Below are 17,321 nucleotides of genomic sequence, written 5' to 3' on the forward strand. Positions count from 1 at the left end.
AGAGGAGCCCACAATGCAGCTGGCACAGCTGCTACCAGGAAGGCCTGTAACCTCCAGCCACTTAAGTTGACCAAGTCTGGCTTATGGCAACATTTGCTGCACACTCATGAAGCAATCACTGATCTCTGGAGAGAGAATATGGAATGGGCTATGCTACTGGTCTCATCAAACAGCAGTACATCTGTTTACAAACAGAAAGCTAGCTTCCTGCAGATTGTACTTAAACATTTGACTGGCTTTCTTGGATATGTTTTTGTTAATTATAATGCTTAATGAATGTCCTATAAAAATGAACATACCATTTTGTTGGGAGAGCAGTGTCTAATGATTTTAAAACCTTTCTTTTCTGTGCAGTTAACAAATATTTAAGCTCTGAAAATCCACTGTTCTTTGAACTACGTGCCAGATACCTTATTGCTTGTGAACGCATCCCAGAGGCAATGGCTCTTATCAAAGCTTGCATAAATCATCCAGATATCAGTAAAGATCTGTATTTCCATCAAGCTCTTTTCACCTGTCTTTATATGTCGCCATTAGAAGATCAGCTGTTCCAGGAGGTACTGTGTGTTAGTATAAATTTGTTATGCCTATAAATTACATTTAAAGTTGTCAAGGCATGTGAAATTTTATCCATAGCATAACCAGATGTCATAACGTCTACCAGATTGATATCGGCTTGCATTTATTTTCCTAGGACCAAAGTCTGCTGTAAGTGAAGTGCATATAACTCTTATTGACTTCATTGAACGTTTACACATTTAAAAAACAATTTCTCTAACATTTACAATTGCTGAACTTCTTGAATCTTCGAAGTTATAGTACCTTTTATTTCAAAGTAGTACCACAGCACAAGAGACTTAAATCTACATGACTTTCAGTTTTTGGGTTTTTTTAATACCTTGTCCAGTTGCTTAAGATGTGAAAAGTCTCTCATTTCCTGTTGGCCGGATGATGTTCACTTAAGCACATGCCTTTTAATACTTAAAGCTCACGATGGCAATTTCTCTATCTTCTGTCTTTTTGCCAAAATCAAGATGAGTTTGAAGAGGCCTTTCAACACTTGTCCTCGCAGTGCCTATGAATACACATTTTTATACCAAAATCTCATTGCAAATTTTACATATCTGATAACATCTAATGAACTTTTTTTAAATTTGAAATTTAACTTAAATGATACAAATATTTGTGAAACTCTTGCCTAAGAAACCCTGTGTCAGTAGCAGTTTCTCTATATTTCAGTGACTGCTTTAGCACAGCTAGGTTTGATCGTATGTTTCCTGATAGTAAATTTATCTAAATTGGTCTTATTTTAATTGCCTAGCACTTGCTGAGGACTGATTGCAGGAGTGGAATTGAGATCATCTGCAACACTGAAAAAGAAGGGAAGACCACCTTAGCCTTACAGCTATGTGAATCGTTCCTTGTCCCACAGCTTCAAAGTGGGGACATGTATTGTATATGGTAAATACTTTATTTCTGATGAAACAGCTTGGCAGATGAAGAATACTTAATGTAAAAGTGGCACTGGTGTTAACTTTAAGGCTTATCTAAAATTTAAAACTGCCTATGTAACTATTTTACTTGGTATGCATGTTGGACATTTTGTCTTTTATACAATTCATATCTGTAATGGAAGAGGGCTTTTGTAGTAAGCATGATATATTTGCTATATTGGTAACTTCAGACTAGTAAAATATAATCTTTTTAGTTAGTAAATTGTGGTAAATATAGGCTGCCTTAAGTCTGGCACCCTAAATTGTTTGCTGTCCAGCCTTTTTAGATAGGCAGGTTGATATTATAGTAGCTACCCTACAATTTACTATGAATGTCTATTTTATTGTTTAGAAAAGACTGAACTGTATGCTGTGCAAACCTACTATTCTTAATTCTAGTCTTGTGCATTTCTTTTAGTTAGGGTAGTACAAATCCTGTTACTCCAGAACATGTCAGATACCTTATTGCGTGTGAATGTATCCCAGGGGCAATGGCTCCTTTCAAAGTTTGCACAAATCTTCCAGTAAAGATCTGTACTTCCATCAAAATTATACCACAAAGTTAGATCGCATCATTTTAGAAAAGAAACAAGTCATTCAAATAAGTCTTCAGCCTGCAAGATGGCCTGAGGTTTTTTTTTTAAGTTAATTTGTTTTCTAAAGAGAACCACTACAATTAAAAAAATTCCAACCTCTAAGATCTAAAAGGTTTCTGATGGAACTAATCCCTTTGCTACCTATAAAATTCCTTCTGTTAAATCTATAAAGTGATGTGGCTTTAATAAAGATCCTATAATTTTGCCCGTGCTTAAGGTGTTTAGAAGGCAAGACATTTTGCTGACCCTTATTAATCTGCTTTGTGAATGAAGGAAGGGTTTAAAATCAGATTGAAAAAGACCAAAAATTTTCCAATCTCAAAGATTTGACTTCCTGATTTATCAAGAACAACCAGTGTTTAGACGCAAGAAGTTTTGCTTTTGTAGGAGAGGGTCCAGCAAGGATTATATATGGAAAATGCTTTATTTTTTCCACTTAAAATTTATATTACAACTTTTCTTGTCTTGATCATGAAACAGGAAGCTAAAAATATGAACCTAAAATAGAGCCCTTTTTGTGTTCAGCCTATCAGTATTAATACAGTACATCAAGAACAGTAACTGTTAAATGGTGTTAATCTTTACACTTTAAAAAAAGTGTACAAAGAAGAGGATATGAGAACTGTTTTGCATTTGGGGAAACTGAGGCAGTGTGAAGTGACTTATCCAAGGTCATCCAGTATGACAGCAATGGAACCCAGGTGTCCTGAATCCCTGTCTAGACATTTATTCTGCCAGACTGCACTATCTCAGTCAAGTAACTTAAATTTCATGGCGGGGAAAAATCATGTTAAATATTTTGGTCTTCGATTTTGAGTAGAAGTAGTCTCTCTTGATCTTTGATCTTGAAAATTTGGCAGTAATAACTATATATGTGTTGTCATTGAGATTTTAATTATTATATCTAGATTATTATTGCATGAGACGCCCTGAATTTTTTTGTTTTAAATCCACACGAGATTTCCTTATCCTGAAGTCCATGTTTCTGAACTCATGCAAGGCAGAACTTTGCTAAGCTTAGATGTATGGAATTTCAGAAGATGTGCTTGATACTATATCATCTCTTTATTATAAGAATGTATTTTTACCGTTTTCTAGTGCATTTACCTCCTTCTTAGAGGCAGCAAATATCTGGACTTCCTAAAGGTTCTGGAGCAAATAATTGCTTCTGTGCAACTGTAACAAAATATTTATCTGTTGCAATTGTGGAACCTGTAGAGTAATTCTTATATCCCTCCAGTTCAGTTATGAAGGACAACATTTATTTAAGAGATGCAAGAACAGCAGTGTCAATGTGCTAGTGCTGGTGGTAATAGGGTTCAAGATATAGTACCCCAAATCTCAATGCTTTCCCCCAGAGACTTGGCATATGTAGGATCCCTGCTATGAATGACATAAAGCATCCTACCCTAGGTCAAAACCCAGGATATTATGGATTAGCAAAAAAAGAACTCCCTGGGGCCAGCAGGCACTTGCAGGGATGATATTACAAGAGAATTGGCTTCATAAAGGCAAATAATATTGTTAGCACTTAATGGTGCCTTTATATCTTAAGCGGCTTCTACCAAGATCATAGACCTCTTTGCATGTGTGTGCATATTACTCTGGAGGAGGTTGGCCCTTGAGCCATTCTGTCCCTGGACTGTATCATTCTAATAAACATTTAGAAATAAACTACCAAATGCTTTTGATAATTCATTATAGCTACTATGGGTATATCTTGCCTGAAACTAAAACCCATGTGTAGGTGCTTCATGCAGGCTGCATTGGTCTCTCCAGGGGCAGTTGCATACAAATGTTGGGGAAAGGTCAATCTTTAATACACTATGACTGAGGATCTTCAGGGACCCAGTATTCCAAAAGATGATCCCAGTTCAAACTGGCAACCAGAATGTTTACATAAAAAATCTATGCAGAACAATATCATGCCCTCATTAGGAAACCTTTTGGGTATGTAAATAGGCTGTTCCCCAACATTTTTCATGGTCATTTGTTTGGCAGAAGAGTGAACTGTTGGCGTGTTTATCACATGGTCATTAGCATTAAGACTGTGTAATAGTGAATTGGATTTTTTTTCGTGTTGAGTGAACTGAGTGGGCGCTTGCTAAGACATTCTGTGTTCTGCATGTACATTCTAGTAAGCAGATATTTTATGCATCTGCCAGAAATAAGCATATGCTTCCCTTTCTTCTTAAGGCTTGTAGCAAAGAAGGTTGAAAAGCTTCAAATCATGCATATTTATTTTTAAGGATGGCCATAGCTGTTCACATCATGTTCGGTATTTGCTCAGAGAACTGGGCAGCTTTTGGATCTTATCTTGCATTTCAAAGCAATCCAAGTGGTATAGGAGTTTAAGTCCCATTTTCAAAGCTTTAGCTGAAGCTTAAATCACTGAAGAGCTTTAAGGTATCTTTGCAGTGCACACTACCCTCAAGCCATCTTGGAAATAAGATAGCCAGCAGAAAAGCTTTTTGACAGGGTAAATTAATCTGCACCAGGGTCAGCATTGCTGTGCCTAGACTGCTACCTGTATCCAAAGTACCTTGCATCTCTTGGTGCTCTTCTGCCAGATACTCAAAGAATAATGACTTTGAATGGTCTTCCAGTTCCAAAGTATTAGGCTCCTGATGCTTTTAGGAACATTTAAGTCCTAGTCAAAAGCCATCCTACAAAGGAAAAATCTAGCTGGTAGGCAAAAATAACTAAAACAAAACAAAAATTAAGAGGAGAAAGTTCAAAGACCTTTACTTTCAGTGAATGTTTGTGTCCTTCACCAGCTGCTCATTTTGTTCTTTCTTTGCTAGTTACAAACTTTTTCTTGAAATAGCTGCTTTGAATGTTTAGGTAGTAACCAAATTACTTCTGAGCCTTTCACACGAAGTTAATTAGGGAGACATGAACTATTTGTGATATGCTAATGATGCTGGCAAAGCTGAGCATGCATCTTGTTTAGGGTCCTTAAGACAGTTTTTTCCTCAGTCTGGTAGAACAGCATGTACTTGTTGCAAAAGAGTGGGCTCTGTCAGTCGAGGGTTTTTGGCTGGTTTTGTGTTATAGCTAATCCCTAATATGTTCAAGCTAAATGTATTGGTCGCTCTTTTTTACTTTATTCATTTTCCTAATGTTGAGACCTGTTACTAAAATAAGGAAAACTCCATCTAATTCACTACATGCTAGCTAAAGTTTTACTTTTATTCTTTGCATAAGTAATTTACATTCCAAGTTTGCAAGATTCAGGATACAAAGGCTGATCCAACTTTATGTGCATTAAATGTTAAATAGTGCCATGGGGACACTCACATTTTTAAAGTAATATTGTTCTATCATGCTCGGCGGCAAACCTCAGACTTCTGTCTGAAGTCTCTGTAGAAAGTCGGCCAAATGTTCTGTTTCTGTACTAATGCTGATTCTACTTTCATCTTCTGCAGAAGAAGAAATGTGAATGGGATTCCCCGTTGCATGTCTTGCAGGGAAGTAATAGGTTAATCTTTGTAGACTGAGGAAGAATTGTTGGATTTCAGTTAGAACATTATGGAACTTCTTTAGGGATTAAATATATGGAACTATCCCATGACAATCCCTGTAGCTGTTTCTACAGATCTATATATATTTTTTTGAAAGGTAGCTTTTATATTGGATCCATTTTTTTTTTTTCCTTTCAACTCATTCACATTGCTCCTCTGCTTCTATGAAATTTTCAACTGTCCAGTTATCCTAGTGAAAATGGCCTGTAAATTACACGTTGTCATGCTAAGTAACGATTCATTAGATATCACCCTTTCTATTATTGTCTGTCATCCAGACCAGGGACCAATCATCCATTACTTTGACAGGATTTCATTCTGCTGCACCTATCTATGGCACAGATCATCCTTTTTACTCCGTGCCTCTTGAGATTGGTCAGGATTTTTTTTTTCTGGTTTTCTTCTGTATGTGCAAATGACATATTTGAGAGAGGAAATCCTCAGCAGATGGACTTGATAATTTCATATACTTGTTCTAGACTAGAAGAGTTAATGGCATGACTGAGCAGAAAAAGACAATGCTGGTATAACACGCGTGCAGATGGTAATTAGTACATTTCTTCTAACAGTGGAGTAGATCAGAAAACTTGTCTCCATCTTGCTTCTGTTTTACATCCTTAAACATTCACTTTTCCCAAAAGTCTCTCTAGCCTTATACTGAAAGTAATTTTAATTCCAAAACATTTCCATACTCATCACAGCTGTCTTCCTGCCTCATTGTTTTAGGTAGGAAATGGTAAATGCTGGAAGCACTTTCATTGTTGTTGTACGGAGCTCTGCAATACTGAACTAGATCCATTAATCTTCCTTTGCATATTTTATTGGATCAGTGATAAGAGATACCTTGGATGCTTTAACGTAGTGGTTAAATTACATTTTTCCACTGTGCCGCTTAGTGTATATAGTTGTAGTTTAAATTAGCTTGGTATTAAATCTTCAAATAATTATAACATGTAAATAACAGTTGATATAATATACTATATAAAAATATAGTTAAATAGTTATTATAAAATATAATAACACTTATAACATGTAAATATCAGTTGAGCTGTTTGTAATGCACATTGGTTAGGGATAGCTTTGTTTAAACTATGGCCCAACAAAACTGTTTTGTTTATATTTACAGGGACCTCATCTTCATCTGGAGTAAACTACAGCTTAAATCTAATCCATCAAAACAAGTATTTGTTGACCAATGCTACCAGCTTTTAAGGATAGCTACAAATGTCAGAGTCATTTTCCCTTTTATGAAGGTCATTAAAGATGAAGTAAGTAGTGGTGTTTTTCCTTATATTACCAATTTGATTGGGAAGTAAATTGTCACCATAATTTATGTGCTGGCCCATTGCAGTCTGGGGAGATGAAGGGAATATAGGCAGTATTAACTTGAAACCTGATGAAATCCCATCCCAGGAAGTGAGCTGGTATAGTATTGCCTTGGGTAGTATATGTGATTCTGAGATCCTTCATCTGCTTTGGTGGTTTTACAACTATTTTTATTTTTAAAATTGTTTTTGTTATGTTGCTCTTTGCTTAGCGAATGCCAATATAAACAAAAGGGTAACTGACTTAATTATAAATGTACATACAAAGTATAAACTTAAGTATTTTGCTTTAGTCTTCCAACCATAATTATCTCAGGTGTTACTTATTGGGACAGTAACGTACTCTTGCAGAAATCTGATCCTTTAATTAGGCTATGATGGTTTTTAAAATTGCTCCGCAGCAATTGGAGTATAGTAAATATTAGTGGGATATCACAATGCAGTATATGAGCATATAACAATATTAATAACAGTTGTAAAATGTTGTGGTGAAAAGATTACATTTCCAGGGATAAAATACTTGAACATAATTTTTTTCATTGTTTTCTTATATCTCCAAACTAGAAGATGGATGTGTCTTGTTTATTTGTTTTTACCTACATGAAGAAAACTTTATAGCATTTTTCAGTGTTGATTTTTCTTCATTTGGCAGGGGTTCAACCATTAATTTCAAATAAATCTTCTTTTGATTGATTGCTTTCATTTTATTTCTTTTTGTCACTTGATGTCCACTGAAAACAAAAACTGCATTTGCCTTTTTAATGCTGTACAGGTTAAAATGAGAACTAAATTAAACCAAGATAAGCACACCTTGAAGGAAAACACTCCATTGTGCTTCTGTAGTTCTAGAATCTGTGAAGGCATATTAAAGGAACTGTCCACTTGCGCTATGAAATACTATGTTTAATCAGGATGGAGATAAAAGAATATTGCTTGGCGTAATTCTCTGCGTTAATACCTTTCAAAACGGTTGCTAAGACTTTCCCAAATGTTTTTTTTTTCTCTCTCTAACTACAGAAATACACATTGCTAGTGAATCTGAAGCAGTGTAGCCTGCTGTGGAAAATTGCTGTTCTGCATAGGCATATTTGTGGCTTGTCTTATTTTTTAAAATCTGCATCTAAACAGGATTTTAAATTTTTAATTTTTTAACTAAGATTGTTTTGACCTCTTAAAATTCTTGCAAATAGTTAAATACAAACTTAGTACATATTAAAATAAGTATTTTAAGTGTTTGCTTTTGTCCTTTTTCGTAGTTTTATTTTGGAGTCAGATATGCTGCTTAGAATTAAGCAAGCAGAAAATAAAAACAGGATATATTCAATAATCATCTATTGATTTATTTATTTTCTTTTGCAGGTGGGAGAAGATGGTTTGCAGATTTGTGTTGAGATATGTGGTTGTGCCCTGCAACTGGACCTCCGTGATGATCCAATAATGAAAAGTCTTATATATAAAACAATTGCTCATTTTTTGCCAAATGACTTGGAAATCCTCAGAATTTGTGCGCTTTCTGTCTTCTTTCTTGAGCGTACCTTAGAATCGTACTACACCGTTGAGCGGCTATATAAATGTGCAGATGAAGAGTATAATGAGCGTGCTAGTTCTGTACAGAACCGTGTACGTTTTGAATTGCTTCCAATTGTGAAAAAGGGTTTGTTTTTTGATCCTGAGTTTTGGAATTTTTTGATGATCAAGCAGAACTGTTTAGCACTATTGGGCGATAAAGCCTCTGTTGGCTTAGGTGAAAGTACACTGGAAAATTCTGCTGCAAATACAGAGAAACTGACAGAACATCAGTCTTTAGGTGAAGATCATGTCTGTTTAGCAGATCTAAGCAGTGGGGAGTTCGACCCTGAAGACCTTTCTGGAGCCCAATCCAAAGGTCATGGTAATGCCAAAAAGAACTACGCAGCTCTTGGAGCAGCATCGAAAATGATAGATCACAATGTACCAAGGCACCGTTGTGTGTTATGCAACAAGGAGTTTCTTGGCGGTCATATTGTAAGGCATGCACAATCTCACCAGAAAAAAGGAAGCTTTTCGTGTGTAATTTGCAGTAGAAAGTTTAGGCAAAGAGGACTCATGTTGAAGCACTTAAAGAATCATGTCAAGAAAATACAAAGACAGCATCTTGCTGTAGTCCAACAGGAGGATTCAGAAACCCCTGTTTTAAATGAATTGAATTGTTCTGAGGCATCCATCTCTTTTGAAAATGGAAGCTCTGACAGTTCTAAGGATAATGAACCAGAGGTTGCAATAATTCCAAGTGCTGATACAGAAGCAGACAATCCTGAGCCGGTATCAGATGTGGTTGAAAATCATGTAAGCGAACAGGATGATGTTGTTGAGAATGGCAGTTATGACAGCTATTTAAATAATACTCTTGAACCTTTAACTACAGAGAGTTTGCCTGAGAGTGAAGAAAGTCCAAATATGGAGTCTCCTATACTTCATAAAGTAAATGGAGCCTTGTGCTCTCAAAAGGATCTGGATGTTATGGATCAAGAGGGAAACTTTAAGTGCCCTGCCAGTGGCTGTGTTAGGGTGTTTAAAAAGATAAGATTCCTCAATAAACATGCAAGAAAAGCTCACCCGACTGATCTGAAGGTGCAACAGCATATAATGAAGTGGAATAAAGGAAAGTGTCGGTTCTGTCAGAGAAAATTTGCTGATTCTCAACATTTTATAGATCACCTAAAACGACATGTATATCCAAATGTTTACTTTTGTTTACATGTTAACTGTAATCAGAGATTTAAGCTGTCCACGGAACTTGCAGAGCATACAAAAAGTCACGATGTTTTTAAGGCTCAGTGCAACTTCGCAGAGTGCTGTGAGCTTTTTGAAGAGCTTCCTTTGCTATATGAACATGAGGCTCAGCATTATTTAAACAGAACACCAGAAAGTTCTGAGGAAGTAAGTGAAAAAATTTCTTCAGATAATCTTTCAGAATTACATTGTGATTCCACAGAAAAGGATGCATCTAGTAATGAAAAAGAAACTGTAGATTTACCTATTCCAACTTGGAAGGCAAGGAAAGACTCTACAGAACCAAAGACATATATCCAGAGTGTTGAGAAGAAAACAAACAATATCCTTCTGAATGGAAATGAAAGTTCCGATGTTAATGCTACGTTTTTAAGCTTGCTAGACCAAAAGACACCTGTGGTACAGCCAAATTCTGAAACTTGCAGTGTTGTTAGTGACCAATTAGTAAATGGGCACAGTGAACTGGAGCAGACTACTTCAGCTTCATCAGATATGCCTTTGGACAGAGTGGCAGATGAGACAAGGACAGAAAATGGTTCGCTTTTACCAGTTTTACAGAATTGTTATGATATGCCACAAAACAACATTGCTGCAGTTTCTCAGTTACCTTCCAAACCAAATCAGACAACAGAAAATACTTCATATGGCTTAATATTAACAAAACCATATGTTAGACCATTGCCTCCCAGTTACCTTGATGAACGATACATAAGCATGCCAAAACGTAGAAAAACTTTGACTGATAAAGTAGACGCTCATTCTGAGCAGGATAAAGTTTGTAGCAAATCGCCAGAAAGATTTAGATGTGGCAACTGCCTGACCACCTACTGTAACTCGGAAGCACTTGAGGCTCACCTTGCACAAAAGAAATGTCAGACGCTCTTTGGATTCGATTCAGATGATGAAAGTAAGTCTTGCAATGTTTCTAGATGCATACATTTAGACCAGGGGTGGGCAAAATGCGGCCCGTGGGCTGGATGTGCCAGGCCATTCTGTCTGGCATGCGGGGTCCCTAAAAAAATTTAGAAAATTGACAGGAGCCAGGGGCAGTGGGACCCAGAAAAGCCATGGTAGGCCCACCTTGCCCTGCCCCCCCCCAGGTAGGCAGGGGCTTCTGGTCTAGGACCGTGGGGCTGTTTGTGGCTGAACCAGCACAGGAAATTCAGGTAAGGAGAGGGGGGGAGGCAGGGAAGAACCATGGGGATTGCTCCAGTGATGTATTGGGACTGGGCCAGCTCCTGCTGAGACCCATGGTCCGGCCATGTAGCTGGGATCCGACAGCCGGGCAGGAAAGCGGTAGCTGGGGTGGAATGGAAGCAAGCAGCATGTGGGAGCACAGAGCTAGTGCCAGCAGGGCAGTAGGAGCTCAAGGTGTGGGCTGGCAGGAGTGGAGTCGGGCTGGGCTGGGCTGGGCTGCACCACCAGGGAGAGAGGGGAGCTGACCTAGCTCCATAGAGCCCCTGCTGGCCAGGACCCTGCGGTCCTGCTATCCTGCTCTGGGCCCTGCCAGTGCTGGCCCTGGATATTCACGTGGGCCCTGCACTCTCACCTGGCTGCCACTGGCTCCCATGGACCTGCTCACTCCAAGTGCCCCTGCCCAAGCCCTGCATTACAGGTGGGGAGCAGCATGCAGCCCTGACCCTGCGCACAACTACGCTTGCCTATTCGGACTGAGCAGCGGTGGGGGGAACGAACTGGTGCTCAGTAGGGCTGTGCGAAATGCCATAGTTTCATTTTGACATCCATTTTGCCCTTTCGAAGGGATATTGTTTCATTTTGTTTTGAAGCACTGTCCCATTAAGTTTCATCGAAACTGTTGTGGTGTTTCGATGTTTTTTTGTCATAGGCTATAATGGGGAATCATGAGAGTGGCTAAAACTTTGTAATTTCCTGCCTGATTCAGATGAAATTGCAGGGATAGTAGCCCCTTCTGAGGGCATGAAGTCTGCCAAGTTTCAAGGAGATAGGTTTCAAGGAAAATGCACCTCAAAATCTTGAAAGCAAAACTTGTGACGCTTGCTGGCAGCAGCATGCACAATGTGGAGATTAGTAAACTTGAGCTTGAGTATAAAGCTAAGTTAATATTATGGAAATATAAAGGTCCTTCAGCTGTTAATGTGCCTGAAGAAAATTTGAGAGCTGATTTGAGACCAGAGGTTTCCTTGAAAATGCACCTCAAAATCTTGAAAGCAAAACTTGTGACGCTTGCTGGCAGCAGCAGCCTCCTGTCATCCGGTGTGCAGATCTGCGGGCCTGCACCCCCAGGAGTGCTGCAGGGCTGTGCCAGACTCCTCCTGGGGGTGTAGGCTCCTGGATCTGTGCTGGATGACGGGAGGCTGCTGTTGCCATCTGGGGCTGGCAGCCCGCACCCAGCGCTGCGGAAACCTGATGCTGTCACTGGCCTCAGGCAGCAGCGGCAGCCTCCTGTCATCCGGCATGCAGATCTGGGGGCCTGCACTCCCAGAAGGGCTGTGGGGCTGTGCCAGATTCCTCCCGGGGGTGTGGGCCTCCGAATCTGTCCCAGATGACAGGAGGCTGCCACTGCTGCCTGGGACTGGTGGGGGGCACAGCCCACACCCAGCGCCGGGCTCCATGGAGCTCAGCCCAGCGGTGGGAGGTGGAGCACAGCCCTGACTCTGCCTGCCTCCCGCCACTGGGCTGAGCTCCATGGTGCTGCGGAGCTGCAAAGAGCACAGCCCTGGCTCTCCCCTGCCTCCCGCCACCAGGCTGCTTTAAAACTCAACTCAAAATGTTTTGAGTTCCCTCATTTAGTTTTGAAGCTGCTTCAAAGCTTTTTGTTTCGTTTCAGTTTTGCTGTTCCGAGCTCAAAACGTAGAAACAGTTTCAAAACAAAACACTTGGTGAAATTTCGCACAGCCCTAGTGCTCAGCATAGGGGAAAAGTGTCCGTCCGTCCCCCCCCTCCCAGTGGCTGGCACTTCCTGCTGCAGCCACTCGCAGCCCTTGTGGGGCTGTCCTGCCTCTCTGCCACATCACCGGTGACAATGGAGAACAGGCACGAGCAACCCCCTATGGGCTCCGAGCGGTTGCAGCATGGAGCGCCGGCCCTGGGGAGAGGGAGTGGCCACTTTTCCCCTGTGATGAGCAGCAGTTTGTTCCCCACTGCTGCTGCTGGCCTGGGCCCTGCGCCAGCTCCAGTCTCACCCATTGGGGCTGAGCTGCAGGAGCAGCGGCTGGGCAGGAACTGCTGCTCAGCACGGAGGAAAGCACCCCCCCGCTTGCCGCTGCTGGGCAGTGTTTGCTGTGGCTGCTTGCCCAGAGCTCACACTGCGCTAGGCTGTGGTGCAGCTGCTTCACCACCACCTCTGTGCTGCCTGTGGCTTTTCCACATGGCCAGTGCTGCTGCTCTGTGGAGCCAGATCGACTCCTCCCTGTCACTTCTGGTGCAGCCTGGACTGGCTCCACAGACCTCTGGCAGGTCATACCCCCTGCTCCTACTGCCCCACTTGGGGCCCTGCCAGCACTGGTCCTGGGATATTGGTGCAAGTCCTGTGTTCCCGCTCACTTCCATTCCTCCCCCCGCCGCCACTTTCCCCACTTTTTCCTGCCTTCTGGCTGGTCACTCTGCACTACATGGCTCCCATATCCACATACCCCCACAGACTCCCATATGTAATGACTTCTGCATATGCAGCACAAATGCACACAAATCAGGACAAAAATGTATTTTTTAATTAAATTAAAATACATTATTTTGGGTGTTTGATTTTTAGTATGTAACTAGGTTTTTTTTCCCCCGCCCCTGAGCTGGCAAACCCTTTTCCCCAAAGTAGTACTTCCAGCGACAAGGGGAGGGACTTCCAGTGGCAAAGGTCAGAGATTAGGGGCAGGATTTCTGGTCCCAAGATGGCTGCCAGGGAGTGGGGCACCTATCAAGGGGCAGGGCTACCCATGCAGCCCTCAACAGCTTACCAAAACTCAGTAAGTGGCCCTCTGCCCGAAATAATTGTCTGCCCCTGATTTAGAGGGAGATGCCAATGGAAAAAGTAGTAGTCCTGGAAAGCAGCCAGATAGAAAGGCAGAACAGCTGTAGATTAATACCACCTGTAAGCAAATTGAATGTGCTAGAATATACCAGAAGGAATATAATTGGAATGATTAGTAATACTTTTGGGGGGAAAAAAGAGGTAAATATTCTATTAAACCAGAAGATAAGCTCAGCCAAGCTAAGTGTTTAGGAAAAGAAAGGTAAACAAATGGACAGCTTTGATGAAAGAGCCTTCATGAAAGACACATTGGGGTACTTTATACCTTTTCTCCTTCTATACTGAAATGAGGCAAATTTGATCAACATGTACAAAATTTCAAATTAAAGCATCATTTGTACAGGATCAAGATAAAAAGTAACCAACATGATCTATTTTACAGGTGCCTGATTAAATGTTGTGGGAAGATGCATCAAACTTGGAGTGGTGTGAGAAAACACTACATGAAGAAGCATGAGTTTGCTGCTTCCCAGTTGGCCTTAATCATAAAGCAGTCTCAAATTACTAAAGAAACACATGACCTTGATAAAAGACAAAGCACATTTTCTAGACAGAACTCACAGAGGAGTAGTGGGAGCTGTGCAGATTTTGAGTCCAGAAAGGTTACTACAAAGTCCCCAAAGTACCAGTTATCCAGACAGCCACATAAATTCCTAATGTATGATGGAAGGACAGCAGCACAATGTGTCCAGCTTGAGGGCTTAAGAAAACTAATAGTCAGCTGGGCAGAGAGACAAGAGAAGTGGTTTATTGCCTTATCAAAAAAGCATCTGATACCTGTGTAACTGGCTTAAAATGCCATGTTAAAAGAAAACCCTTTCCTCTCCATGCACATTCAAAGGATGTCTCTTCACCTTATCAAAAATAGGTGATTTAGAGGGAGACGTTGTTAATTGTCATGGTATGGAAAAAAAATGATAGATGAAACTCATTTTTTATTCAAAGCTGGGTTCTCTTAATCCTTTTTCCACTAAAAAGAATGGAGCTTATTTTACAGTTATATTCAGAATCCATAATGGAGTGTGGTGAGGAAAAATGCAGATGGACAGCACTGTCAAGTTGCCAAAAAATTGAAGTTGGTTGTATGCAAGGGAAAATGTTTTGGTATGACATTAAATATATCAGTTGTACAAGTTGCACTTAAAAGAAGCCTTTTTTTCAGGTATATGGCAAAACTACAAATTACTCCTGGAAATTTTTAAATGAAAAATCTCTAAAAGGCACAGAGAGACTTAATATCAGTAATACTTATACAGCTTGTACAGATACTAACATGCAGGTTGAGACTAAACAGTGAAGGCATGCACATTGTGAAGATTGGTGAACTTGAGTATAAAGCTAAGGTAATATTATGCTACGGTAATATAAAGGTCCTTCAGCTGTTAATATGCCTGAAGAAAATTTGAGAGCTGATTTTTCTGTAGAAACAGGAATTAAATGAATACAAAGCAAGACTCCAGAGGGCAAGGCAAAATAGAATGTTATTTAGGAGAAATAGATCAGGAAGCAACTTCTGTACACATATAACATCAGCTAGTGATACATCGCTGAGTTTTGATTTACCAGCTAATGGTCAGTCATCTGATGAAGGGATGGGAACATGTAAGAGTGCAGCCTGAAAGCACATTACAACTCCATCTAGTTCTTATTGAAAAGGTGGCAGTTTTTACTAGAAACCAATCAAGGAGTCTGGCAGTGAAAATGAAATTCAGTGTTAAGTACTGGGGCCAACAACTTGCTGTTGACAGAACTGACACTGAAAAAGGGTCTGTCAGGATAAAAACCGCTGTGCCTTCATCAGTATGTAACTGATCTCAACATAGGATATCCAATAATGAAATGCTGCTGCGAGCCTTCTTCAAAAGACAGTGTGGCAACTCAGATTGTCCATTGCAGTGCAGATTTACCCTCTAACAAACTTGATTTTGTAGATGATACAAAGTTTATTTCAATCCCTGCTTGGTGCATTTAGCTAGAAGTTTGGATGTATTTATAGGGATAAAAGCTATACCAAACAGTCAATACTTAACAGTAAGATAAGCCAACATGCAACAGCTGTCCCTGGTCCATTAATTAGCTCCCTCAATGCTTTATCACAACGCGAGTACAGCATAGGGAGGCAGGCAGTCAGCTCCCTTACCCAAGAGATGTGAGAACTAACATGACTCAATTTAAGATATGCCTAAAGGATCTGTTAATTGTAGCAACAACTCACTTTATGCAAACTAAAGGGTTTCATTATGAAATGGGCTTTAAAATATTTCTGGCACTTGAAACTCAATAGTTTAATAATGCCTCTGCTAGTTATCCTCTGTGAAATCAAATATATGTTTGTATTACTTCTCCCTCCTTTCCCCCCCTCCCTTGGAGGAAAGAGAGAATGCTAATTCAGATTCTTGCTTTTTTTGACTCCTCAAAAATTATCATCTAATTTCAATTTAGCCCCAAGTAAAAAGGTATAAAATTATGATCACAGCTCTGTGTGCATTACATTAATACCAGTGTCTGGGCCATTTTTAGAGAGATCTGCATGACATTTGAGGCACCAAAGAATGGGTTTTTTTGCATTTACAAAATACTAACTGATAAAGTGCATCATATATATATAAAACTTCTAGAGGGTTTTTTTCTTTCTCTTTTTTTTTAAAAAAAAAAACAACAAAAAAACAACTGAGTGGGAACCTAGCCAGTCAAATGCACTTCAACATTTCCACTTGCTTACTCTAATGTTCTTGTCTAAAGTTCTGAGAACTGGATTGCCATGTTTTGGCATATTCCAGGCTCTGCTTTTTCTTTGCTTTACTTTGTTGTTAAATCTAGTTACATGGCTTACATAAGTTTGGGGAAAATCAAGTTAATTTTAAAATAATAAGTTTAAAAAAATAAAAACTTGGTCAGTAGGTATCAAAACATTTATGTATGAAATCTTAGGTGTACTTTAATCTTTGGTGCTTTTTTGCCTTTTTCTAAAGCTCCATGTGTTTGAAGATGCTTTAAAAACATGATTGAGATTTGTATTTTCTTTGGTTTTAAAGTGTGTAAATACCTGCATCTATGTACATGCATAAAACTGTGACCATAATTTTTTCTACCTGTGTTTTGAACTTGTTTTTGTTTGGAGATGCTTTTCTTGGATGCCACCATTTGTTTATACCGCGTGTTCAGTATATATGGTTTCTGAAAAATCTGGATTTATTTCACTTAAGTGAATAGAAACTGTCACCTACTGGACATCAGAAATGCATTAAATTGACTCAAGGTAGCAAGTGGCAGGTAGCATTTTTTGAGTATTGGCTTTAGTTTAAAAGATGTTGTTTCCCTTTCTGTAAAATGCTCACTAATACCTGTTAGTGGAGTATTAAACAACTGTGATTTGAAGAAAAATAACCTTCTTACATGATTTATAGGATTGTTGCATACAAGACACTGTCCTATATTGAGTTTGTACCTTTTATGTTTTAAAAAGGTTCCAAGTCAAAGATTTAGAATTTTTTCCCAAGTTTAAGCATCATGTCATGTGTATTACAATACTTTGAGACTATGGCTTTGATCCAACAAAGTACTTAGCTATCCGCATAAATTTAAGAATGCGGCAAGTCTCCTGC

General features: G+C 39.6%; 2 protein-coding genes across 3 annotated transcripts in view; both read left to right on the forward strand.

Moving 5' to 3' along the window:
- Window positions 1-17,315, forward strand: part of ZNF654 (zinc finger protein 654) — a 33,595-nt gene extending 16,280 nt beyond the window's left edge. For both annotated transcript variants that reach the window (XM_006037948.3, XM_025194419.1), the window contains exons 4-8: window positions 355-557; window positions 1,322-1,461; window positions 6,740-6,881; window positions 8,298-10,617; window positions 14,099-17,315. In XM_006037948.3, the coding sequence (XP_006038010.2) occupies window positions 355-557; window positions 1,322-1,461; window positions 6,740-6,881; window positions 8,298-10,617; window positions 14,099-14,106 (2,813 nt within the window). In that variant the 3' untranslated portion in view covers window positions 14,107-17,315. The remainder of the gene's footprint in view (window positions 1-354; window positions 558-1,321; window positions 1,462-6,739; window positions 6,882-8,297; window positions 10,618-14,098) is intronic.
- Window positions 15,018-17,321, forward strand: part of CUNH3orf38 (chromosome unknown C3orf38 homolog) — a 27,172-nt gene continuing 24,868 nt past the window's right edge. The window contains exon 1 of the mRNA XM_025194418.1: window positions 15,018-15,059. Within this exon, the coding sequence (XP_025050203.1) occupies window positions 15,018-15,059 (42 nt within the window). The remainder of the gene's footprint in view (window positions 15,060-17,321) is intronic.

The sequence above is a fragment of the Alligator sinensis genome, unplaced genomic scaffold, assembly GCF_000455745.1.
Source record: "Alligator sinensis unplaced genomic scaffold, ASM45574v1 scaffold1324_1, whole genome shotgun sequence".
Classification (NCBI taxonomy): domain Eukaryota; kingdom Metazoa; phylum Chordata; order Crocodylia; family Alligatoridae; genus Alligator; species Alligator sinensis.